Below are 27,830 nucleotides of genomic sequence, written 5' to 3' on the forward strand. Positions count from 1 at the left end.
GAGCTCATCCCTGACCCTATTCAAAGGGAACCTTGAGCACTGGATGGTAAATCACAAATTCATCCCCAGTCTGGCCCCCAAGTATCTCATGGACAGAGGTTGACAGCAAGTAAATTAATCCCCAAACTAACATACCCTACTCCTTTACTAACATACTCCACCATATATACGTACAAGGAACTCTGGGACAAAATTGGGTTGGGTTGCACAGCTAGGCTTGTAAAGACCTTGGTGGTCGTTAGCCTAGTATAAACTAATAAACCTATGACCTATGAACAAACCCACACTGGCAGCTTTCCAGAGCTCAGAATTCTCTCCTCTGACTCATTGTGACAGGAGATCAGCTAAGTCCCTCCCATCAAGGGAAGCCTACCCTCTGACACAAGAATGCAGCTGCTCAGGTTATTAGTGCTACACAGGAAGAACAAAGAACCAGAAGCAAGAGTTACCTGCAACAGCAAATTCTCAGCCAAAATCACCAACAAAAAATAATCAAAGTCAACAACACAACAAGGTCGGATACTAGTGAACTATATATAAAAGAGGAATTGTGGGTGGGTGCTGCCACTGAAGCACTGTGAAATTTGAACATCTACTGTTACAGTTAAAGTAGGGCTTCCGCAACTGTACTATGTTCATCATTCACACTGCCTCAGTGGTATATGGGTAGATTCCCAAACCTTACCTTATCTGGGAGGAAGGATAAAGATCCAGGAGCTCCTGAATAATGACTCAGTTAAAGCCTGCTCTAGAACGCAAAATAGAATCCAGTTTGTAGTGCTCTGTAAAGGTATATACTGAAGACCAGGTTGTTGCCTCAAGAATGCTTCTAGAGTCCATTCCTTTTCAATATGCCAGCTAAGAAGATAAGGCTCTGGTGAAATGTGCATTAACCTTGCTAGGAATAGATTTACCATGATGGGAGTAAAAAAAAAATAGCATAGGACAACCAAAGAATAATCTTTTTGCTTAGAGACATGTTGACCCTACTTAGCCCCAAAATAGGAAATAAACATCTTTTCAGCTTTCATGAAAGGCTTAGTCTTGTCAAGGAACTACCTGGGCTATCTCATGTTTTTAGGTTCTGGAAAAAAAACTGGGATATTAATAGCTTGATTCAGGGTAAATTCAGAAACAACTTTTTACATGAAAGATGGATTAGTGTGTAAAATAACCCTATATGTGTGGAATCGGATAGGGTTCGGCCAGCATAAAATCTTGCAGGTGCCAGGGCAATAAGCAAAACAGTTTTCCAAAGGATGAACTTTAAATCTGCTTGAAATTCAGTTCAAAAGGAAATACAGTCATTTTTTTCTTTGAGAACAAAGCTAACATTTCAGGGAACAGAAATTTGCTTTTAAAGATGTCATAACTGTAACACTACCTTCACAGGTTCATAGGTTGGTAGGGTTCATATCGTGTTATCAAAAGCTGATAACGTCAAATGCCACATTGTCGAACACTATGCATCGAACGCTACAAATAGCGAAGCTGCAGAACATCAAATTCTTTCCTAAAGAAAGAATTCTGTTGTCCGTTTCTGTGGCTTCGCTATTTTTAGCACTGTGGTGGAAAGTTACGGTGGTTCAGGTAAGTGTGTGACTGTGTGGACATTGCGTTTAGGGTGCAGGTTACGTGAGTTAGGATTAGGGCGCTGGTGAGGTGAGAGTGTGCGATAGTGATGGAGTTCAGGGTTAGGGGCGGGTTAAGTGAGTTAGGGTTAGGGCACGGGTAAGGTGAGTGTGCGATAGTGACGGACCTTAGGGTTAAGGTAAGTGGATAGATAGTAGTGCTTGTATAGTTTAGTGTAGGGTTAGATGTATGATTTTAAGTGTAAGTGTGTGGATTGCTGTTTTTTTTTGGTGTGCCTGTGTTGTGTGAATGTGTTTTGGAATAGCGAATTTTTTCCCTGGGAAAAAATTCGCTGTTCTGAATGTTCGATATTGTGTGCTTTAGATTATTTGGGTTCGATTAAATGGTGGCCGGTGTTTTCGGCTTTCGATGACGTGATATAAATGCGGCTGGTACTAGGCTATCGGCCCTAGGGCCTATACAAGCCTAGCCATAACAATTCCCTGGCTATTTCTTCCCACAATATTTACTTCCCTGGACCCCTGTCTAGCAGGGCAGCTGACGTGATCCCTGGGGTGAATTTCCTATCTCCCATCCAGTCATCAAAGTTCCTTTTGAAGAGGGCCAAAGAGGCACTCTGCTTGACATGTATGAGCAGTCTATTCCAGGGTCTGGGGAGTCTCTGGGTCAGGAACCTATCCCTTCAGCATGTTTTGTTCATTGTGATGACAAGGTTTAGATCACTGGAGCGTGTGGCTCTGAGGTATTGGGATTTCTTTAAGTGCAGCATGTCCAACAGCTATGGGTTTGACATGGCCTTGTATGTTAAGCAGAGATCACCTCTGAGTAGACGATATGCAACAGAGTATAGCTGGAGTTTTTTTAGACGGTCAGCATAGGGCATCTGCTTTAGGCCTGTGATTCTTTTAAGTGAGGTATTTCTGCGGCCTTTCCAGTTGTTGCAGATGTCTTAAAGTCAAACTGTTTCACCAGAGAGAGAGATGAATGAAAGGGATCCATGGCAGACCAACTGAGATGGCAGCAAGATGCACAAGATAAGCCATGATTGAGTACTCACACAAATGTTTTAAATCCAGAGGGATAGACACCATACCAGGCCCTTTGTATCACCTAGGCACCACCTGAAAACCTCTTCCACTTGTAAGCATAAGAATTTTCTAGCTGCATGTTTTATTACCTGCTTAAATACCTGCCACATATACTCTATAGAACAAGTGCCTAAAAGCTATTAAGAGAGTCATCCAGGCTGTCAATTGCTCTAAGATGGGGTGCACCAGACAACCCTGGCACTGTGTGACCAGATCCAGAGTGTGAGGAAGCTTGTGGTAACTGCCCTTGGTCAAGTCCATTAAAAGGGAGAACCAACTTTGTCTTGGCTACAAGCGGTTCACCACACTGCTCTTTAGTATTTCTTTCTGAATCTTCAGAAATGCATAGAGGAACATTCCCATCTAAGTGAACAAGAATGTGTCTGCATGGCTGCAGGGACGTCTCAAGCAGAATTTTTTCCAAATGTCTGTTTTGAGAGCACGCAAAGAGATTTGTTTTAGGTGTTACCCACATCTGCAGCAAAGAGATTTGTTTTAGGTGTTACCCACATCTTCAGCAAATCTCAGAAGGCCTCTGTCCTGAGTTTCTACTTGTGAGAGTCTGTCCAGGATCTTAGTATGTCTACCACTATGTCTTAGTATGTCTACCACTATGTTTTGCTATGACGGAATGTATGAGGCCTGAAGCATCAGAGAATGCTTTAAGAACAGCTCCTAAGGCCATCACTGACAACCTGCAAAGAGAGTATTGCCTTGTACCCTCCCCCACTTTGTTTGCTCAGGTGCCACATGACTGTGGTGTTGTCTGTGACCACTAAAACAGGAACTGGAGACAATAACTGGTGAAGAAATTTCAAGGCCTGAATCACTGCTAATATTTATTTCAAGTTTATGTGCTCTGTAGAGTTGAAAGACCCCATTCACCTTTCATTTGAAGTCCCCTGGACACTGCTTCCCATGCTAAATCTGACAAGTCGGTCTGTTTGAACTGACTGAACTGGGGTCTGGATGGAGGAGGGTAGGCCTGGATTGAGAGACATCTAATCCCTCCACCACAGTAATTCATGTTTCACAAATTCCTGCACTGGTATATGGAGCTCTAAGTACCATTCAGTCTTTTGCATGTGACGTCTGGCCAGTGGTATCATGAGGATCACCGATGCCATGAGACCTAGAATTTTGAAGTCCATATGCAATGAATCATAATTGCCTTTTATGGATGTCTGACACCTGTTCACCTTGGCAACTGAAGTACTACAACATTGTACTAATAGTGTCACCAAAGACATCTCTTCCTGAGGAGACTCAGAAGACAGCGTGTCCTCTGCTTCATATTATGTCCTGTAGGAGACAAAATCTGAAATGAACAAACCAATGATTCAATATCAGAACATGGAGAATCTTTTTCAAAGTAGTCTCTCTCTCTCTCTCTACTTTAAGGAGTGGAAGTGGTAGAAGGGAAATACTGAGGTAGCTGCAGAGATGGTAAGCCTTTAAAAACACCCCAGAGAAATTACAGCATTGCAAGCCATACTTAACAGTAACAGATGATGTTTAAATTCCTCAATGCCTTAGTAGCATTTTGGGTCATCTCCCAAGGTAACCTAGTACTGGCCAGCTTTCACAAGCTCGGACTCCCCTCCATCTGTCTTCCTGTGACAGCTGATCAGCTGAACATATCCTGACAGGGAAGCCTTCAGCTGTGACAGGAGAGTGAGGGTTCAGTCATTTTCTGACATCCAAAGGAGAACGTCCTCAGACTCTTCACAGGATCCAGTGTTGATTTCTCTGGCTTACTGCTCAGATAAGCCCCACTTGGGGACCCCTTTCCTCTCATTTTATTATTAAACGTATTATTCTCCTTCTATTTTTATGTTTATTAAAATATTTATTTTAATACTTTATTTCTGTAAGTATTTACAGTAATTCATGTGGGGATTTCTGCTTGTAGCAGTGTTTACTTGGCTTCTATCTTTGACAAATGGTTGTTTTTACTGTTTCTGAGGAAACTTTTCAGTATTTCTCTCAGAAGTGTGGTGTGCAAGTTCATAGGTTGGTAACTAGGCTATCGGCCCTAGGGCGTGTACAAGCCTAGCCATAACAATTCCCTGGCTATTTCTTCCCACAATATTTACTTCCCTGGACCTCTGTCTAGCAGGGTGACAGACGTGATCCCTCATCTCCCATTAAGTCATCAAGGTTCTTTTTGAAGAGGGCCAAGGAGGCACTCTGCTTGACATGTATGGGCAGTCTAGTCCAGAGTATAGGGAGTCTCTGGGTCAGGAACCTATCCCTCCAGCATGCTTTGCTTATTGTGATGACAAGGTTTAGGTCCCTGGAGCATGTGGCTCTGATGGATTGGGATTTCTTTAAGTGTAGCATGTTCAATAGCTCTGGGTTTGACATGGCCTTGTATGTTCAGCAGAGATCGTCACCGAGTAGACAATATGCGACAGAGTACAGCTGGAGTTGTTTTAGTCGGTCAACATAGGGCATCTGCTTTAGGCCTGTGATTCTTTTAGTGAGGTGTTTCTGCTGCCTGTCCAGTTGTTGCAGATGTCTTGTGAGGTACATACCAAATGGGGCATTGCACTCTATGATGGGTCAAATGAGGGATGAGTACAGTGGGACAATGACCTCCTTTCTTCTGGATGAAAAGCCCTTAGTGATGAGGTGCGTCACATAGAAGGATTTCCTGACTGTTGTGGCAATGTGGTTATAGAAGGTGAGACCACTGTCCACCTGTGTCCCCAAGTCTCATCACACTTTCGGAGTTTAGTGTACTGCCACCTATGTGGTAATTCATGGGTACATGTTTTTTCCCAAAGGGGATAACTATACACTTCTTGGCATTGAGCTTGAGCCCATGGCTCTGGCACCAAGCATCTGTTTCTGTAAGGCCCTTTTGTAGAATATCCACATCATTTGAGGATTCAATAATGGCTCCCAGTTTGCAGTCATCTGCGAACTTTGTTAGCCAGAGTCCCTTAGTGTTGGCCTATACTTCAGAGAAGTAAGTCCCAAACAAGAGCAGTCCCAGGACTGAACCCTGAGGTACTCCACTTGCCATTTGTATGGAGCTGGATTTGGAGTCTGCTACTTTTACAGTGTGGGTTCTGTCAGTAAGCCAGTTGGCAACCCACTGAGTGACATACGGATTTATGCCCAGCTTAGTAAGTTTATCTATGATTCCAGAGTGGGGGATGGTGTCAAAGGCCTTGGCAAGGTACAGATAGGCTGTGTGGACAGTCTTACCCTCGTCCACGGCTCTGGAGACTGATTTGAAGAAGTCAATCAGGTTCAGGAGACACAATCGGCCCTTCAGGAACCCAAACTGGGTGGGGTCCAGTGTTTGAAGGTTGCCAGTGTCTTTGTTTATAAATTCCATGATAATACATTCCATGGCCTTGCAGATCAGGCTCACCAGACTGATGAGACAGTAGTTCCCAGAATCCAAGGTGGATGCCCCCTTGTGGAGTGGGATAACTGTAGCTGTGCGCCACTCAGTGAGGTGATGCTATGATTAAACATAACACTTGGGTGAGGTGCCAGTTCATTTTGCAGTTCATGTAGTACACAGCCCGGGATGTCGTCTGGTCCCATGGATGCTGTCTTCTTAGCTTTGGAGAGTGCGTTTTTTACCTGTGTGGCCGTGATTACTGTGTGCGTGCTGTTAAGACAACAGAGGCATGTTTTACTGTTAATCTGCTTTATTCTCACCTTTTGACAGGATTTTTCAGCATTTATACATGGTTTCATTTATGTATGACTTTCTTTTGTATGTTTTTAACATTGGATTGCAATTTTGCCATAAGTGGAGTTATCTGGATGCACTGTGAAGATTTTAATCTGTCTGACAAGAAAGTATAGTTTACATGGCTACTAAACATTATTTTATGGTAGTTTAACTTGGATGGTTAAAGTGTGTGGAGCTCACTTTTAACACTTGTCTGGCACACTGGTTGCTTTGGCGTTTAGACTTTGTGTACTGGAAATTAACTTTCGTCAGTTATAAAATAATTCTGAACATATTTCAAACTGATTTTGTGATAACAGCACAGTTTAGCAGTTTAGATGTATGGGGACATGCTTATTACAAGAAAAGAGTAGTTGCACTTACCATAACCATAGCTGTCCTTCTCTTCCATGTTGCAGTATTCATAACCTTTGGGAGAGTACCAAAGCTCACTGAAGGGAAAGGGAGGATGGAGCAGAGGAAGTTTCTAGGAGCCCATGTAGCATTGCCCGAGCAAATCCTGCTCTGGACCTGGAAACGTTGTCCAGTTTGCAATGTCTGAATGAACAGAGGACCAAGTGGCCGCTTTCAGAACAGATGCAGTGTCCATGCCTTTGAAGAAGGCCCTGAAGAGGCTACTGCTCTAGTGGAGTGAGCCTTTACAGAGGTAGGAAGTGTCTTCCCATGGGAGATGCAAGTGAAAGAAATTTGAAATTGTTTGGAGACAGGTTTTCCCAGCGTCCTAGGATGAAATAAACAAACAGTTGTTCAGATTTCCAAATTGACTTGGTTTTGTCCAGATAAAATCTGAGTTGTCTGTGCACAGCCAAGGAATGAAGGACCCTAGTGATCACTAGGGGTCTCTAAGGTTTGGAAAAAAGGTGGGCAGATGGATGGATTGGTTAAGGGACAAGTCATTAATCACTTTAGGCATAAAGGAAGGGTTAGTATGGAGAGTTACTCTATCCTTGTGAAAAATGAGAAAAAGTTGGCAAGCCATAAGTGCTTGGAGTTCAGAGATTCTTCAAGCAGAAGTGATGGCTACTAGCAGAATTGATGAAGTGGCTTAGTCCACGAAAGCGCTCACCTTTGTCTTGTGTGGAATAAATTGCTTTATTTTTCTACAGCCGTGGCCTGTTGCTTCCTTTGTTTTTTTCTGCTAGCAGAATTGTTTTCCATGTACACATTTTAAGAAAGCTGCCCCTGTTGGCTCAAAAGGAGCCTGAGTGAGCTTTTCCAGGACAAACTTTAGATCACAAGGAGGAGGGACAGGTTTCCTGGGAGGTATAATGTGAAGGATGCCTTTAGGGAAGAGCTTGGCTTCTAATATAGAAGCTACAGGAGGAGACAAAGGCAGACATGCTGAAAGATGGGCTTTAACAGAAGAGTAGGCCAACCCATTCTTAAGTAACTCACACAAACAGGGAAGACCACTGAAAATGGATCTAGATCTTTCTTTAGACACCACATTTTTAACCTCTTCAATTTGGATAAATAGGATTTCCTAGTGTTGGGTTTCCTGGCCTCCTGCAGAACTAGAAGCATGTACTCAGAAAAAAAAGGTGTCGGAAGAGGATCAAAAGCCTATCACCCACAGAGGTAGATTTACGGAGATGAGATGTGGATGGATAAGCGATCCCTTGTCTTGTGTGAGATAACTTGTGATTATTGCAATTAGCTAAATGTAGAAGAGGGAACCAGTGCTGTCTTGGCCAAAAGGGAGTCACCAGTAAGATTTCTAGCCTGTCCTGCTGTATTTTCATTAGGACCTTCTGGATGAGAGGGAAGGGGGGAAAATGCATTAAGAAACATCCCCTTCCATGAAAAGGATAAGGCGTCCACCTTCCATACCAGAGGGTCTGGGACTCCGGCACAAAATTTCAGAAGTTGTCTGTTCAAGAGGGAGGCAAATAGGTCTATTTTCAGGAATACCCCACCAGTGCAGAATGTTCAGAAACACATCCCTGTGAAACATCCATTCGTAGGCTTGTGTCATGGACCTGCTGAGAGGGTCTGCCAGCACATTTTGAGCAAAAGGAATATACACTGCTTACAAGGAAACCTTTGCTTGATAGGCAATTTCCCAGGCTTGAAGGGCCAGCCTGCATAGCAGGCAAGACTTGGTGCCCCCCTGTTTGTTCACATATCATAGAAATGTAGTGTTGTCTATGAATAACTTCAGGGGTTGTGGGAGTAGAGAGGATTGAAAGGCTTGGAGTGTCAGGATCAAAGCCCTCATTTCCTCTACATTGATATGTTGCTTCTTCAATGAGGGAGACCAAAGGCCCTGGACTTTTAAATTACCCAGGGCTGCTCCCCACCCCAAGTCTGAGGCATCTGTGTAGCGTTCCTGAATTGGAGTGGGCTGTTGAAGGGGAAGGCCTGGGTTCAGTAGAATCTGTTGAGTCTACCTTTTTATTTCCCTCTTTATGCATGGGAGAACAGGAAGTACAAATTCCAGAGGATGAGCATGCTGGCTCCAAAGAGTTTTTAGAAACCAATGGATTTTCTGCATGTGAAGTCTGGCTAGGGGTAGCATGGAAATGAGTGAGACCATGAACTCTAACATATGCAAATATTCCCTGGAAGAGGTGCTAGTTAGGGGGAGTAGATAGTGGAAGTAGCTGAGCAGAGCTTCCACTTTTTGAGGAGGTATGAAAGCCACCATCCAATTTGTCTTTAGTCTGCATCCCAGGAAAATCTGATCCCAGGACAGATTGAGAGAAGAATTGTAGTTTATGGTGAACCCTAGGCCCTGGAGAAGGGAGATGGTGAAAACTAATTAGTGCCCGGGTGGGCTGCTTGAATTAGCAGGTCGTACAGGTAAGGACAGATCAGAATTCCTTGGAGCCTGCAGAAGGCAATGGCAGCAGCCAAGCATTTTGTGAATACCCCTGGTGCCGTACAGAGTCCACAGAACTGAAAATGTGAGGAAGCAACAGAGAAACGCAAAAACTTCCTGTATTGCAGGTGAATGGGGGATATGCAGGCATGCATCCTTGATGTCTAAAGTGACTAGAAAGGCCTGGGGTAGCAGGAGAGGGAAAACAGTTTGCAGAGTGAGCATATGAAAGGTTGGCACTTTGAGGAAAAGATTTGACATCTGAGAGGTCGATGATTGGTCTCCAGGACCATCTTTTCTGGGGACTAGGAACATTCATGAGTAAAAACCTCTTCCTTTTTGGAGGGGAGGGACTTCTTTAGTTCCTTGATTTAACAAGTCTTCTAGGATTTGAGAAAACAGATGAATCTGGTCCCAAGGAGGTTGTGGAATGCCCATGAAAGGAGGAACAGATTTCCATACCATGTATTAGCCATTTTGGATAATGGAAAGGACACTTTTGTTGGTGGAGATACTTGTCAAAGTGGGAAGGGAAGAAGACAGGGTGCTGGGAAAGGGGGATGTTTAAGAGCGTTGCCAGGTAGCCTGTCTTGAAAGATGGGTTTTTGGGCAGGGGTTTGCTGTGATCTGCATCCTTCCTCCGAGCCCCTTTCTTATGGGAAGGAGGGGAACTGCTTTGTTTCCTTCTGACAAATTCAGTTTTAGCAAGATAAATTCTGTGGTATTTAGGAACTGGGGAAAGAAAGAGATGTTTCAGTTCCTTAAGTTCTTTCCATTTGTCATGAAGGGACTTGAATAAGGCTGCAGCTTCAGCACCAAAAAGGGCATCATTGTCCAGGGGTGCATCCATGATTTTAGCCTTAATATCATCAGGCAAAGGCTAGAGACACAACCATGAGTACCTCCTAAGTACAGACTCTGAGGCTGCTGACCTTGCAGATACCTCAGCAGCATCGTAACTGCATTTAATGGAATGTCTAAGCACCTGGGCTGAGATAGACAGGAGAGAGGCAAGCTGTGCCTTGGCTGGAGCATCACAAAGGTCTGATGCCAACCAAGAAGCTTGGGAGAGCAAAGCCAGAACATATTTCAACATGCGAGTCTGGCAGTTAATGGCTCTGAAAACCAGAGTAGAGGAAGTATACACTTTCTTCCCCAACTTTTCCATCATTTTGCTATCCTTGTCAGAAGAAAGCAGATTAGTATACGGAAGCAGCTTAGACGGTTTTGTCTGCAGAGAGAGGTAACCTCAGGACCTGCAGGGGGACATTTGAATAAGAATTTGATGTCCTCAGGGACCTTATAGAATCTGACAGGCCTTTTTAGGGCAGAGGGATGAGAATCTAGGCTCTTAGACTGAGTGAAAGGCATCTAGAAAAGCAGGAAGGACAGGAGGGATGGCCAAGGGAGGAGGAAAGTCCACCTGCAACACGTCATAGTATCTCTTTTTAACTTCTGATACTCTACTACTTTCCCTCTTGATGAGATCTCTCACCCTGGAAATTGTTTTTCCAAAGGACAAATCTTCCTCTTCAGAATCCCCACTGTTTGAATCTAATTCCGGGGAAGTATAATCCAGAGGAGACTCAATCTGGGATGTGTAGATCAGGGATTCATCAGATGAAGAATAATAATGTTCTTCCTCACCAGAGGCCTGCTTTTCCTCCACTGATCTCCTGGGAATAGGGGAAGGGAACAGAAATGGATGGAAGGGCTGAGGATGAATTTAAAGCTAGGAAGGCATTCCATATACCCCGGGAGGAGGACTGCCAATCAGGAGAAGGATCCTGGGAAGAGGAAGCATGTTTCTGTTTCCTTTTCCCAGGAAGAGAAGGAATAACTGATGTATGAGTAGGCACTGCATCAGGTGTAGGGATTGCTAGCTAAGGAGGAGATGGAGATGTTGAGCAACACCACTCAGGATGTCTGAGATAGTGGGCCATGACTCCCACTTATCACCCTGAACGGATGCCTGTATTGCCTCTACGGACATGCTAGTTGCGCTCTCCCTAACGGCTTCTGAAATGGTACCCGCTGCAGGTTGGGAACCAGTGATCAAGCAGGCCACTGGGCCTGCACTGGCAATGAGAGGAATGTCAGAATCCAGAGGCACAGCAGAAGATTTGAGCCTTACCATTTTGGCCGCCTTTTTCAGTGGCTCAGCAGACGGACACGAGGTGCCCTCCATACAGAAAACTAACCATTTTAGATGTTGGTTATCGAGGTAAATGATTAGCGCCGACAAATGGCTGGAAGGGTCTTGGGGACGAATGCCTGGCAAATCGTGCAAGCCTAATAGTCGTGCTTGGACCCTAGTCTAAACAAACACCGACTGGAGCAGTCTTTGTGTGGAATTGATGAACCTGGATGAGTGGATGGGGCACTGTAAATTCTTATGGGGGATAGCACCAACAACCCTCCTGGACATGGGCAGTCATCACTAAATTCAATCTAGGGTATTGTCTAGTACCTCTATACTATTACACTGGATTGAAACAGCTAGGCTTTAAATGACCTCCATGTCGACAGCCTAGTAATCTCCTATGAATCTGACCTCCACAACTGCACTTGCAGTTGGACATGGACATGGGAAGTCATCACTAAATGCAGTCTTGGGTATTGTCTAGTACCTCTACACTATTACACTGGGTTGAAACAGCTAGGCTTTAAATGACCTCCATGTTGACAGCCTAGTAATCTCCTATGAATCTGACCTCCACAACTACACTTGCCTTTTCTAGATGACCTCGACCTCAAAACATGCAGCAGCAAAAAAGGAACAAAGAATTTCCCCAACGGGACACTTATCTGAAAACAGCAAACACTCGGCGATTAGACGAATGTTAAAAGCTGTTGTTCAGACTGGCGGCAGAGAAGTCCTGGGGAATGGTACGTGCCGATGTCACCTTTATGGCCTATGTAGCCTGCTGGGCTATGTGCAAATTCGCACGTACCATGCAGTAGCAAAAGCTTTTTGTATACTGGCCGGATGTTTGGGTCGCCTAGGCAGGGAATCCCAAAGGTTATGAATACTGCAACATAGGAATAGATTTGTGATACACTATCCAGTGCTGTCAGTTTATTATTTTGGCTGGTGTTCTCCACCCTAACTTAATGGATGTTAACTCAAGCACCCCCATCGAATCTAATTGCACTTAAAAAGGAAAAAACAAAATAAAAATATGCCTAAGCCTAAAGTTGGCTCTAGTGCTAGTTTGGCTAGAGAATTTTCTGTTATTTCAGAGAATGATGAGGAATCTGATGGGGAAAATGGTGTTTTTCTAGATGACACTGGGTCCAGTCACTCTGATTCTTTGGAAAGTGAACCCAAGCTTAAATCCAAGCAAGTGTTCAGTTTTCTTCAGTTCATAGGCAAGTACTAGGCTAGCTGCCCTTGTAGGCCATTTTAAACCTAGCCAACTTCCCTTAGAGGTGAGAATCAAACCCTGTACCTTGTGTCTGTGAGGTAAACACCTTAACTATTATGCCAACCCCCACCAAACAAACCCTGAAAAGCACTTTAAAAACTTACTCCATCCCTAAAAGTAAAACAACTTTTTTTACCAATGAAAAGGTAGTTTTAGATTAAAGAATTTTTTTCCTGCAAAAGTAAAAAGTAATGCTCCTCTTTAGAAGTTACTAAAAGTCACATGACAGTCTATAAAAACACTGTTTCCCAGTATAAAATAACTTGGTAGATAATCCAAAATGGCAGTGGGAATGATGGACAAACTACACCACCAATCGATGAAAATCCCTAGAAGTAGAAGTGGTGGTTGGGGGGGGGGGTATTTTTTGTCTTCTGCTCTCTGTTCTTAGGGGGTTATTATCCAAAGACATAATGAGAAGACAGATTACTCCTGATGTACCTCCATAATCATACCTGGTATGTTTTCCTGGAAAAGAATACGTGGAATAGTTCCTTGTCCCTTAGACATAACCAGCCAAGGTTACTCCTTTGTAGCCTTTCCAGTCGGCTGGTCAGTCAGAAGGGACATGCCAGAGCTCTGCATCTTGTCAGTCTTTGGAAGAGTCTCAACAGCAGGAATAGGAGAAGTAGCCAATTAGATTGTGGGCTCATCATCTGCCTCGACAGAAACGTCCAACAGACTGGACGAAAGAAAGTGGAGTTTCCTTAAGCTTTTTAGGTTTCTTATGCAGCAGGTGAGGGCTATCCAAAAGCAACAACTCAGAGAACATCTTAATCTTGCACGAGTTCTTTGGGGCATTTATTTTAAGTGCAACTTCAAAGAAGGTAAATGACTTCTAATAGTCTTTGGAATACAAGACTGACAAACAGTACACTCTGTATGGTTATGTTCAGGTCCTAAACAGAACAACACAAAAAACTGAAAATAGAGCAAGGGTCCCCCAACTGGGGACATCCTGGGTTGAGACTGAAATTGGTCAGATTTGATCAGTGCTCTACCCCAGTAAACAGATTCAAATAATTAAATAAATATCTGCCTAGAATTAATGCAACTGACACAGGCTATACAGACCAAAATAACATAGTCTTCTTTTCCTAAATGGTAGGAAGAAAGTTCTGAAAACTTTTGTGCCTGCACATCCCTTAGGTACCAGCACAAAGTTTTATACACAGGTCAGACATATGATGCGAGAGCCAGGACACCTCCCAAAGGTCAGCAATACTGCAATAGTGAGCTAATAAAGAACATCAATAGTCCAAACCACAAAATAAATATAAACTTGTAAAAACAAACCACGAACTGAAGCTGAGCGGAACGCCTTTTAATAAAATTAGATTTAAACGTTAAATAATACACATACGTTTTTCGTTCTTTGCAATCAAAGAACTTCTTCAGAAATAACAACCATTAAAACTTCTAAGTGTCTCATTTATACTAAATAAGTTTAAAAATTGCGCCAAAATATTTAAGGAGACAGCTACTAAAAAAATTTTTGACTTCATAATATTATAAAAAATGATAATCAATGAATGAATAAATAAATAGTGGATGATAAGAATGATCGCAATAATGCAATCATAATATTCATATTAACAAACAAATCGCAGCTATACATAACTAAAAAAATCTATATATATGTATATACTTATGAAACTATATTATGCATAAAACATTGCCTTAAATACATGCATAAGCATTATGTGCAACAATATATACATATGTAAACCTAAGAAAATGCATAAAAAATTCAAACATATCAAATCCTGGACATATTATAAATATATGACATTTATACATATTCATATGCATCAAAAATATAAAAAATTTTGGCGCAATTTTTAAACTTATTTAGTATAAATGAGACACTTAGAAGTTTTAATGGTTGTTATTTCTGAAGAAGTTCTTTGATTGCAAAGAACGAAAAACGTATGTGTATTATTTAACGTTTAAATCTAATTTTATTAAAAGGCGTTCCTCTAAGCTTCAGTTTGTGGTTTGTTTTTAAAAGAACATCAATAGGTTATCAGGTACAAGTACAGAGGAACTGAGATCACACAGGCAAAAGTAGTCACTGGGAAAGATTCCTGGTAAGCACTGAATTCAAACAGAGCTCTGGAAGATAGGGAGAACAGACTTAAGTATGATTGAACTGTTTAATAAAATAATGGGAGAGGGGTGGACCCTGACTCATGAGAAAAGCAGTACTCCAAAAGAAGATAAGGTCCCAACAAAACCTGTATCCTATAGGACATCTATTTAAAACTATGGTAATGAAGTCTTCATGGACATTGTAGCTAACAGAATATCAAAGATTCTGCAAGATCTGGATAAATGTATGGAAAGCAGGCAGCCATCTGACAACATACTCAAAATGATGCTAAAGAATGAAACAAAGCAGATGTTCTTCCCTATTAGTTAGTGTATATACAGAAAAAAAACCTTGAACAGGGTCTGCTGGAATTACATGGGTAAAACAATGGTCAGATATGGTTGTGACATTTTACACACATTCAACAAGAATAAAAACAGGTTGACTCTTTCACAGGAGCTACTCCTTAACAGGGGGACTAGAGAGGGTTTTCCTTTTCCCCACTCCTTTTTGTTTTACATTTGCAGCTCTTAACCAGGGAAATAAGAACTCACAAATTATGGAATTCAACTGCTATGGCCAAAAAGAAAAAAATGCACTATTTGCAGACGACATTATAATATTTTTAACTAAGCCAAATTAGGATATTCATAGACTACTATGCAACCCAAAAGTATTACATTTCTTCTCAGGATATAAAGTTAATGCATGTAAAACCAAAACCACAACAGTAAAGTATGTGCCTCCACATGATCTAGTACAATATTCCCATTTGTCGGAGCATAAAAGAATGAGATATTTACGTGTTCAGATAAAAAAAAATGGGAAAAGGCTAAACGGATGACTGCTTTCCAAGATCTTATTTTTTAACCAATGACACTAGCTCTAAACAGCAAAATTAAGCATTTAAAATGTTTATAGTTCCCCTAATATTATACACAGTAGCAACATTTTGCAAAATAGACATGAAATTATGGACAGTATCTAAGAGGAACTAAAGGTATTTATATGGGAATGTATACCGCCAGGAGTTAAATAGGACAAGCTAATATTCCCATAAAACAAAAGTGGGGTCTTCTAGACCTAAAGGGATAATCACAAAGCTGCTCAACTGACACTGGTTTACATGGGTAGAAAGTATCTTCTTGCATCTAGAGACAGTAATTTATATTAGGAAGATCATGCTGTTACATCTATATTTTGTTGGAAACAGCATCAATGATTTAGCCTTACTATATCCAGGGTGGGCTGCTTCTAACAGATACCTTTTAATATATATTTTTTCAAAAGGGAGAAGGAGATATTCATTCACCTAACTGTGCCAGTTAGACAGATTGCTGACTTTGCCATTTCCTGAGCTCTCCCAACTTCAATTTCAGATGGTGTATGTGACGCCTACACCCTGGCCCAGCAATCAAGGAGCCTCAATCCTCACCACTAACACCAGAGAGGGCATCTCATATAAGAGTAAATGATAACAAATACACACAGTAAAGTATAATTTCCCTTAAGTGCACACAGACATCACAGTCAGTCTGGGGCTGGTTGCTCTCTTGCTCTCCAGGTCCCCAATAAGACTCCCCACTGGCACAGCTATAGGGTCCAGATCTCAGCCTAGCTGGCAAGCTAACCTCTAGTACCCTCTCTGTCCAACCAGTGCTTCGTGTCCCTGCCCAAGTAGCTGACACCCACACACACTTTGAGATAAGTATTTATACGACTTCACAGACACTCCTGGGAATGGCTGACACATTCTCCAGCTGTGCCCCTTTACCCAGACTATACAATAGTAATTACGGTCACCACCAGCTAATAATTATCAGCTACCCAAAGGCCCTTAAAAGGGTGTCCAATTATTACTGTGCATTATTATTATCCAATTGGTAAGCGTGACTAATCAGTCAATGCTTATTAGAGTGGCCTTGTACAATAAACTCTATAAATATGCAATGTACTCTACAGCCTAACTTATCTCTACACAAACCAGCCACAGGTAAAAGTTTTTTTAAATATTTAATAAAAATAAATAAAAATACAAAACAATACTACTACACCACAGTGCTATTCAAGAGTTCACAGATCACAAAGAAACTTAAAATAATTCCGTAGTACAGTCCTGACATAACAGAAAACACTTAGTCTAATCTTTATAGTCCTAGCTATTTCTACAACAAAACACACTTCTAAGATAACTTACATAGAGCAAGGCAGTGCTGAGTTGAATATCAAGACAAAAATGCTTAATAATTTCTGGTTCTCACTGTTTAAATTGAAACTGCAGTTCTGATAAAACATTACATCATTTGTTTACACTTTCCTGGTTCCCAGGCCACAGAAACTACATTTGCATTATTTTACACAGAGCAATAAAGGACATTCCACATGTAAATTCTGGTCATTAACTTTAGCCTTAAAACAATAGGCAGGAGGCTTACTCCAGATTCACTGACTCCAAGTTCTAACTTCAAAGGACATACAAAACATAATTTTAATTTCAAAGAACATTTGAAATGCTTGGCTTAGTTTTCCTTACAGCAGATGGCAATGTTGCTACAATCTTGAAGTTCACATTTTACAGTGTTTTCTTTCATTTAAGAAACACGCCTGTATTTCATATTTATATTTACAAATGCCAGAATTATGTATCAAATTCTATTTGACTAGGCTGGCAGCCTTCACCCCTTTTCTACCAATCTTCACAGTGTATATCAGCTGTCTTGATTATTGAAGACTAGAAAATAATCTTAGATCAGTGTGTTTGCTAGTGTTTCTTTATAACTCTCAATAGCTCATGTGATGAGGGAAATACTCTTGACAGATATTTCCCCCACAGGAAATGGGGTGGGGAACTAAAACCAGGTACACAGGAGAAGCCTGCTCTCTAAGATTAACCAAGTTCCACAAATGTCCACACTGCAACACAACTTGGATCAGTCCAAAATCATTCACTGACATGAGCCTCATGCCATTAGGCAGAAAAATCAGAAAACATCAACACCTTTTTATTTTTAGGAGGCTTTAGCTTAAGGGAAACAACTTCTGGGAGTCTAACCCCCCCAAAAAAACTGCTGGATTAATGTATTTAATGCAGCATAGCATAAGAGGAGAATTAATTCAACATTTATAAATTAAAAGGGAATGCAAAACTATTTTACTGCAAGAAAATGTTAGGCTACAGCCACACAAAGACTCAACTTTCATACTGTGTAGCAGACATTTTCACTGTACACTGGAATATAATCAATTTATCCCACTTTACTGTTGCTTGTTTTATTTCTGAAATTAATTCCTTTAACTCTTTCTTTATTACCATCCATGGCTTTCCCAGTGGCTGATAAAAGAATGCCTGACCTATTTACAGGATCAAAAGAAAGAAAAACACTTTGCTGACTTTATCTTACAATATCTATGGCTATTAATTTTTAATCTCACATTTTTAATAACCTTCTGCTTGGTTTCTTCCCACATATCCTTGGGTGCCACAACACAATCTTTTTAAATCAATGTATCTAAACAGTTCATCTTTTTCATGTCCCCATATATATGTGCATCATCAAACTAATTCATAGGTAGCCACATCATTTACAGTTGTAGCATTTTCTTTAACTTCATTTACTTTATATCTCCAAAACACCTGAAACTCTCAAAAGTATCCCACACCACCACATTATATTCAGCATTTATCAAATACAAGGTAATATCCACAAACAGAGCTGCTTTTTCTCAAGTACCATAGCATTTACACCCCTGGCATTTGCTAATCCTTTATCTTTTTATCTAGATGTTTCACATATATTGCAAATAAGAGAGGGGAAGTGAACATCTCTGGCCTTCCCTCTACTCAAACTACACCAGTTGGAAAGGATTCCTCCAAACTTTTATAGTGGCCTCATAAATTCTCACTGACAAATACTGTTTGGGAACACAAATATTAATGTTGCTCTGCTCATGAACTCCCAGCAAACCCTATCAAGCACTTGTTGGCATATTTTCCAGTTCCTCCTTGAAGCATCACTGTTATATTAATATTGTCAAATGCTTGTCTCCTTTCCACAAAGCTACACTGATCAATATGTATTAGCTTTGGTAGAGTTTGTGCTATTCTTTTAGTTAATACAAGCACCTTGTAGTCATGATTCTGAACTGATATTGGTCTACACTATGCAGGGTCTGTAGGGTCCTTGCCTTCCTTTGGTAATACCACTACCACTGTCTTCTTCCATAGCATAGGCATTTCTCATGTTTCTGAACATTATCAAACAATTCTTTACAAATTTTCAACAACCTCCTTCCTTCTAACTTTCACATTACCACAGGCATTCCATCCATCCACGGGGATTTCCCTGCTGTTTGACAAGAAATCATGGTTCTTATTTCTACATTGTCCACCCTGATTGTTAAATGAGTTTTTGCCTCGCCAAGCTTTGGAACATCTATATTTTCCAAAACGCTTCCACTGCATCTCTTCTAGATTTCCTCAACTCTTCTGCTATGAACAAACTGTCATAAAATTGCAAAAATTTCTCCATTACCTCTTCAGGTTTCCTAGTTTTCATACAGCTCATGAGTTTTGCCACTGCTCTTTGTACTTTCTGTTAGCTAAGTCTATGTGTTAAGGTTTTCTGTAATCTGGAATTATTGTCAAAAAATTGTTTAACTACTACTTTCCTAAACTCATGCACATTATCCAGATGCTCACTTATTTTCTTCCTCTTCTTAATCTGCAAGTCTCCCCAGCCCTTTCTACATTTTAACCTTTGCTAATCCTAATTAGCTTTTTTTTCTTTTGTCCCATGTATCTTTCTCCCTTATTCCCATTATATCTTTACAGTCCAACTTCACTGTTATCCTACATTTTAGCTAACCCCTCAGACTCAGATTCTGGCTGCCCTAATAATTTTCAGATGTAAGCTATTACCCATTCATTTAATTCTCCTCTTTTTAATATTACGGGACGTACCAATTCATTCTTTAGTTTTTATTTCCTTCTATCTTTATCTGAACTTGTACAGGTGCACGTTCTGATGTTGATATTGCATGTGTCAAAGTTTTCTAGCAAATGTACATGCTCCTTGTGACATTCAGTTTCTCTCTAAGCTAACCCAGTTATTGTATTTGTACTTTACAGAATAATATGTAAACTCCCTCTGAAATGCTGCTACTAAAACAACATCCCTCAAACGGAACATTTTCATGCTCTTCATTAAAAATTGCCTTTTCTAGTTGTAATTTCCCTTCTAGGCCCCCCTGACATGTCCCTGCTGTTGCAGACTAATTTCCAGTCTCAAACTATAGGAAAAATAGCCTGCTGAATTTTTTTTAATTTTCCCAGAATTTGTCTACTCTTCATAGCAACAGTTTTTGGTGGAATATAGACACATGCAAAAAGTAAACCTCTTTCCTTGCAATTAACTACTCACTGCCTCACATATTCATTGCTGTCCTTTCTTCTCCTTTTCTACCACAACTGGAGCTCCTCTTCCTACCAATGTAACACCCCTTTTCTTGTCCCTAATATTCTGCCAAATGTCCACATTGGAATCCACTTTTTATCAAACTTGCACGTTTATTTCTATCCAGATGAATTTCCTGCAAAATAGCAATTTGCACTTTAGAATTCTTAACTTAATTCAGTACTCCCTGCCTTTTTTTCCGTTGCCTGCAAGGCTATTTACATTCCACAATAAAACTGGTAATGTATCAATTTTTCCATTTAATATTACTGCCACTTATAAGGCAGGAAACTTCTCTTATATTTATTTATACATATTTCTACTAGTAGCCTATGCATACCTTCTAGCAGTTGACTAACAATTTGTACACATTTACGCATTAAATTCAGCTCACTTCATACAATTCCATATAGCTGAAATTACCATAACCCTACTCATGCCCATTTAACAAACAAAAATAAATATAAAAATATGCATATTTTTATGAATAATACTTGACACAATTGGATGGATAAAAAGCTAACTGCTCCAACAATCATTTTTTTACCCTGAGAACAAGGTTACTAATGCTAAAGCGCTCTGTATTACTTGTTTTCGCACATAGCTACTCTGACATTTGTTTCAGTGACATCTCTCCTCTAAGTATGGGCACCAATATGCATATGTTTCATCAAATGTTGACTTAAAAATATCCATTTGAAAAAGGCATATACTAGCCATAAAGAAAAAAAAAGAGAGGAAGAAGAAAAAAACATACAAAGAAAAAGCAAACATATATCTTTATGCTTAGTAGTTTCAAAAAGTGGTGTTTTAATGCTACCGGAAAGGTATTTGATCTCAACCCTATTTGTTTCAACCATTTAGGTTTCCCTGCCTCTTAAAGCTAAATTTCATCTCACTCAAAGTTTTAATTACTGGTTCTCTAATAATCTACCAAATTATAACCCCCCCCCCCCCCCCCACACACACACACACAAATACAGAGAAAGCCCTCTGTTTACGCAATGTTAAAATTGTACAAGGACAATATTAACTTTCATTTGGAACAAGACTCCCAAGACTTCCAACATACCGGGCTGGTATCACTGCCCCTGGACCAACAAGAGCTTCTGTACAGACAGGTGTTAAATTTTCCCCTCAAGAGTTTTATCCATTCAGCTTGGAAACCCCCAGTATGGTAATCAAGTTCTGTACTCAGTCTCTTACAGACTCCTCTGTGGAGAACTATGTCTAGCCTTTCGTGACACAAAAGATCCAACCCTGTATGCTCTCCTATTCCTTCGCAGAACTAATGGTACATCAAATACTCTGTAGAAGGAACTAAACCTTAATCAGCCAATAAATAAGACGTGTTGGCATGATAGATTCATATCCCAATGCATTCCTCATCTCTGGAACAAATTTCCACTACACGGCAAACAGAGTAGTAACCTTGCCAACTTCAAGGTAAACCCAGATAACTGGATGTGCAGCCTCAAATTCTCTCCTAGGCTATCTTGTCTGGATCTCCTTGAGGCTAGAGGGAACATTTTGAATGGAGTTTTTTGGTTAGGCTTGAAATGATTTGCAGATTGATTGTCAAGTGCTTACCTATTAACTTAAATTACAAACACACAGACAGTCATCTGCTTAGGCATTGTTAGAATCACAGAAGTGAAAGGACGATATTAACTCACATTTGGGACATAAACCCTAGACCTCCAACATACCATACTGAATTACGGGTGTCTAATGCATCAATCACATTCCTTTGGAATAAAATTTCTATCATGTATACACCATATCCTGCTTTATGGACTGTGTGTGCATGCAATACTATTTCAGATTACTACATTCATGTTGCAGACCCAGATATTAACACATCAACTGAGACAGAAAAAAATGGTAAAAAAGAATATGATAAATGGTGTTTTTTATTACAAGAAAATACAACTCGTAGGATATACATCACACTCTAAGGTAGTAAATGATAACTTTGAGATGCTGCTTGAACAGCTTTTGCAGAAAAATACTACCAGTTGTGATACTGTGCATATATGTCTTTCCACATTATTAACAGCTCTGTGGCATACAAAGATGAAGCCAGTAATGCAACTTAAATAATTTGGGATTGATCAGTACCCTAGTCCAAGTACTGAAAAAACTCATGTGAGTTGGGGTATGAAAGATGAAGGATGAGCCTCCTTGCCTCTCACTCTCTCTCAATGGGAAGGACCAGGGATGATGCACTGGGGAGGGCCGCCACTGTTTGCTTCCAGTGGAAAACCACAGCAAAAAAATCAGCATTAGCCAGGCAAGGCATATGGGCGAGATTAGTGAATGCAGAATAACTGCCTAGACACATTACATGGCACCATGCCCATATTCAATTCCATTTAAGTTTTATTGTGTCACAAGGAAGGTAGGGCTTAGTCACTCAACCCAGCTGGATGCAGTATGCTGGCTCCCTGCTTGTCCTCTCTACCTCCCCACTGTCATGCGACACCAAAGCTTGAGAAAGCCAGTAAGGCCATTCTCTGCCGGGAGAAATGGAGTCCACCAAGCAAACGGTCACAGTTGGGTATGCCCAAAACCGCAGAAGCCCCAAGAATAGGACAAAGCAGTTAAACAAGTAGTGTCTGATGACAATGGCGGCCATACTCACTGAAAAATAGGACAGCTCAGTCAACATTACAGTTAGAACCCCAGTGGAGAAATAAACTGTATTCCCCCAGTGAGAAGACGTATTTCTTATATCAGGTCCTTGAGCCATTGAGCAATAACCTACAACATGATCCAGTGAAGATTATGGTACCGCAGGTTCTAGAAGCAACCTAACAAGTGGTATGTTTGATGTGACTAAATCTCATTCTATGATCTACTGAGAAATATTTAAAAATCTTACCATTATAACAGGCCCAGTGAAGAGGAGTATACCCATGATTGTCAGTTACACCAGGTATAACATCTAGAGATGCTGCTGCCTGCAAAAGGGCACCCAGTATACCAATATGTCCACAAGCAGCTGCTAAGTGTATTGGTGCCCGTCCCTTGGAGTCTCGCAACAAAAAATTAGCGTTGTGCTGCAGCAATGCCTCAACACACTCTTCGTGTCCCGTTACTGCCTAAAAATAAACACATTAGTTATCACCATCAGATCTCAATATTTACAGAAAAACTGAAGACTGGTTTAATGAAATCAGCTTGTCTACTTGCACAGATTTGTTTTACAGTAAATAATTAATAAATGCTGACATTTTGCTGGCTAGAGCAAACTACTGTGTGTCCAGGAAGAAGAAACTGCAGTAAAAGTAAACATAAATGAAAGTGAAAATATACTGTTGGCCTAATAACATAGTGATAGAACTTAAAAAGAAGTTATGTACTCGCCATTAGCATTCCATCTGTTTTGTCAATTTTCACTTTTTCCTCACTGATGGGTTCAGATCCAAGCCCCTGGATCTGACTTGCTGTTGCAAAAGCTTGTGGCAACCAACAAAGCTCTTGGGCACATCCCCTTTCCCATAATGCACCTTCCCTCATTACCTCAGATCTTGTTTGCTAAGAAAAAATAGCTATTAGAACACATACATAGTATATATTGAAAGGAATATACATACAATTACTAAAACTGAAGCTATTCCTAGAGCCATCAAAGAACCAATTTATACAAAATTTTAGAACATCACGTCCTTCCAGGAGACCTGGATAAGGGCTGGAGGGTGGGTTGTGCGGAAAAATTGAAAATCAACACAGATGGAATGTTATGGTGAGTACATTACTTCTTTATCTGATATTGCCAATTTTCACTTTATCCTCATTTATGGGACAGAGTCCCTAGCTACCTTTCTCTTCGGATATTCCTCAGAACCACTGAACTAAAGGAGGCTCTTCCCCTGGAGACCAAATCCAATTTATAATGAGCAATAAAGGTGTGAGGATTAGCCCAACTAGCTGCAGGACAAATATTGTCTACAGAAGCTCTAGAATGGAAAGCAAAAGACGCAGCCTTAGCCTGGTTGAGTGCACCTTAACAGGCATTGGCAATTGCTTACCCTGTGCCTTATGGATGAAAGCTATACAATCTATGATCCATTTTGCTAAAGTTATCTTACATACTAGTAGGCCTTTTCTTGTTTCTGAAAAGGAAACAAATAATTAACTTCCTCTCCTGAAATCTTTTGTTCTGTGGAGATAAAATCGCAATTGTCTGTGAATATTCAACAAATGGAGTAAATTTTCAGCCCTGTTCTGGAAATTTGGAAAGAACACTGGTAAATCACTAGTTTGATTAATATTACTCTCAGAAACTATCTTTGGTAAAAAGGAAGGGTCAGTCCGTAATGATACTGTCTTTATGAAAAATCAAGTAAGGAGGTTGGGAAGATAAAGCCTGCAATTCTGATATTCTCCTGGCAGATGTGGTAGCCACCAAGAAAACTGTTTTCCAGGATAAAAATTTTAAGTCACAATTTATTGCTGGTAGAAAAGGGGTTTGTATGATATGTCTCAGGATGTAACAATGGAGATGACTGTTCTGAGCTATGAGACAAAATCGGACTTATCTAGACATGGTAAGGCCATGCTGTGAATAATAGTGGCTGCCAAAAAGCAGTTACTAGAAAATGGAAATCAAAATCTAAACCAACTATACTGGAAGTAGTGAATATAGTAACAGAGATAAAACAACTGGAATTGAGATCTTTAGAAAGGGGGCAGGAGCAAACTACATAGGAAAAAATGGGAACAATACATACAAGGGAGGAAGGTGGTTTAACAGGCGGCAGGGCCTAAATGAGCTATGTAATGTCTGAGTGAGAAAAATTGGATAAATTATAAGTGATGTATAATGTTTGCATCTGGGAGAGTGTCAGTATGGTTTGTGATGTAAAATGCTTGCAACTAGGATTGTCTGTATAGTAAATGATGGTTTAATAAAGATGTTTCTTGTTTAAAAAAAAAATTCAAATCCCATGGAGGAGAAGTATCTTTTCAGGAGTGCTTTAATAAGACTGTTACTTTCAAAAAGGCTTTGCAAAGCTTGTGCGAAATTAAGGAAGAGCCATCTTCCTCAAGGTGGAAATTAGATATGGCTGTCAGTTGATCTCCAGATAGTAGCGGCAGCTGCTCCTTCAATGTACAATTGTGCTAAGAAGTCTAGGACTGAGTGGATAGGGGCAGTGAAGGGATCCATGTCATGAGACTTAGCCCAAACAGCAATTTTCCACTTACTTTTATACAACTTGTGAGTGGAAGGTTTATGAGAAGATAACAAAATGTGACAAACTGGGGAAGACAGTAGTGGTTGCCTGGCTATTACTGGAATTGGAGGAGCCAAACTGTCAGCTTGAGATTGTTCAAGTTAGGATGAATCATTCCTGTCGGGTGAGACAGTAGGTCCAAAATCCAAGGTTTTTGCAGAACACAAGGCCAGAAGAAGGGAAACCATATCTGTTGAGGACAAAAGGGGGAAATCAGGATTACTGTTCTCTTCAACTTGTTGGCTTTCTGTAGAAATTTGGGGATCAAGGGAGTGGGGGGAAAGGCATAAAGGAGGCCCAGGGACCAATCGTGAAGAAAGCATCCCTCGGGGATTCCCCCTATCAGGGGATTAGGGCAAAGTAGCTGCTGCATTTGGTCCTATTTTCAGAAAATCATCTCCACCACATTCTGAATGAGGGACCACTCATGAGGCATCAGAAGAGACCTGATCAGTTTTTCTGCTATCACTTTGGACTTCCCCAGGCTGGATGAGATCGCCCATTGCCAAACCCTGAGTACTTCTTGACAAAAGGGGTATGATCTGGTTCCTCCTTGCTTGTTGATGAACCAGACCACTGACATAGTCTGATTGGATTGCAACTGTTCCCACAGGGAGAGCATCTTGAAAGGTCTGCAACACTAAAAGCACCGCTCTCATCTCTCGAACATTTATATGCAGACTGGCCTCGATGGGAGACCAGGTGTCTTGAATTGTCTTTCCCAGAAAATGTCCTTCCCACCCTATCTGGGAAGCATCAGTAGTCAGCATGACATTAGGCTAAGGGGGAATGAAAGGATGGCCTTTGGTTACTTGATTGGACTGAACCCACTACCAGAAATATCTCTTGCATACGTCAGTGAATAGAATTTGATAAGACATAAGGAGATCTGAAATGGACCATTGTGGCGCTAGGAGCCACTGCAAAATTCTCATGTGAAAGCGTGCAAACAGAACTAGAATGATGGCTGCCACCATAGACCCTAGAGTTTGTAGCACCAGGCAAGCAGTTACAGACTTGCTTTGAAGCAAAGTCATGACTTGACTGTGGATGGTATCGACTTTTGTGTTTGGAATTTTGGCTACCATTAGTGTTGTGTCTAGACTGGTTCCTATAAATTCTGTTTTGAGATGGTTCCAAATGTGATTTTTTTGTAGTTTATAGAGATGCCTAGGTCTGCAGAGATTTGTATGACATTGCCCCTTGTTTGTACGAGTAGATGTCTGGTCAGAATGGAGATGAGAAAATCATCCAGATACAGAAACACTCGGAATCCTTGTCGTCTCAAATGGGCCGCCACTACTGTCATGCATTTGGTGAACACTATGGGAGCTGTAGTAAGACCAAAAGGCAGAGCTTGGAACTGGAAATGACTGGCACACAGCCAGAAGGGTAAGTCCCTTCTGGACCATTTGTCTATTTTGATGTGGTAGTATGCATCCTGAAGGTATATAGAGCACATCCAATCATCTTTTTCCAAAAATGGAAGAATGGACTGTACCGTGACCATCCAAGACTTGCTCTTTTGCACCGATTTGTTTAGTTTACTGAGAGCCAGAATCAGTCTCTAGTCCCCTGTCTTTTTTTGGTACTAAAAAGAACCTTGAGTAAGATCTGAATCCTCTCTGGTCTGGAGGGACTTCTCGGATGATGGTTTTGTCCAGCAACCTTTGAATCTGAATGGTTGCTTGTTCCCTTTGACTAGGCGGAACATCTGGGATCTTTTTGTTCGGGGGTGGGGCAGGAAAGGGGAATTAAGTAACCTTTGGATATTATCTTCTGCACCCAGGTATCGTTTATGTCTATCTAGGCTTATAGGTGCAGGGACAGACATCCCCCGATTGCCTGCAGAGTAGGAGAATTGGGCCTCCTTTCAGGAATGCTTGAAAAGGTTTGCCAAAGAAGGTTTCTCTAGAACCCTCATTTTGCAGGCATCCTCTGCCTCGAAAGCGGCATCTTCCATTGTTGTTCCCGCCTCTGACTCTGGGGGACTTAGTTCATGTTTCCTGGTATGACCCTTGCAATTTCTTGACCCACATCTTCCCTCCAACTCTCTGAACTTTAGGATAAGGTCTTTTGTAGGGTGGAAAAACATATGCCCACTGCAGAAAGGGTCTTGCCTTCCTGCTCAAACCTGGACAGCATTTCTTTAACCTTAGGGCCGAAGAGGGATGTGCCGTCAAATGGGGCACTGACAAACAAAGTCATGAAGGGCTCCACAAATTTGCAAAGACACATCCAAGTGTGGCTCCTCAGAAATGCATCAACCCGCCACACTCCACTCGTTCCTTCAGCTGCATAAGAAATGAGCCACATGGAAGAGTTGGTTACTGAATGCAGGGTGGTGAGCTGACAGAAAACTTTATCTTGTACCTCCTTCAGCTACAGCTCCTTCGA

General features: G+C 41.0%; 1 protein-coding gene across 1 annotated transcript in view; it reads right to left on the bottom strand.

The window, feature by feature from the left end:
- ANKRD28 (ankyrin repeat domain 28) overlaps positions 1–27,830 on the bottom strand; it is a gene marked incomplete in the record, with an annotated part of 2,819,689 nt that overhangs the window by 258,281 nt on the left and 2,533,578 nt on the right. The window contains 1 exon segment of the mRNA XM_044066773.1: positions 23,078–23,297. Within this exon segment, the coding sequence (XP_043922708.1) occupies positions 23,078–23,297 (220 nt within the window).

Source organism: Protopterus annectens, chromosome 3.part1 (assembly GCF_019279795.1).
Source record: "Protopterus annectens isolate FY-2018-M chromosome 3.part1, PAN1.0, whole genome shotgun sequence".
Lineage (NCBI taxonomy): Eukaryota > Metazoa > Chordata > Ceratodontiformes > Protopteridae > Protopterus > Protopterus annectens.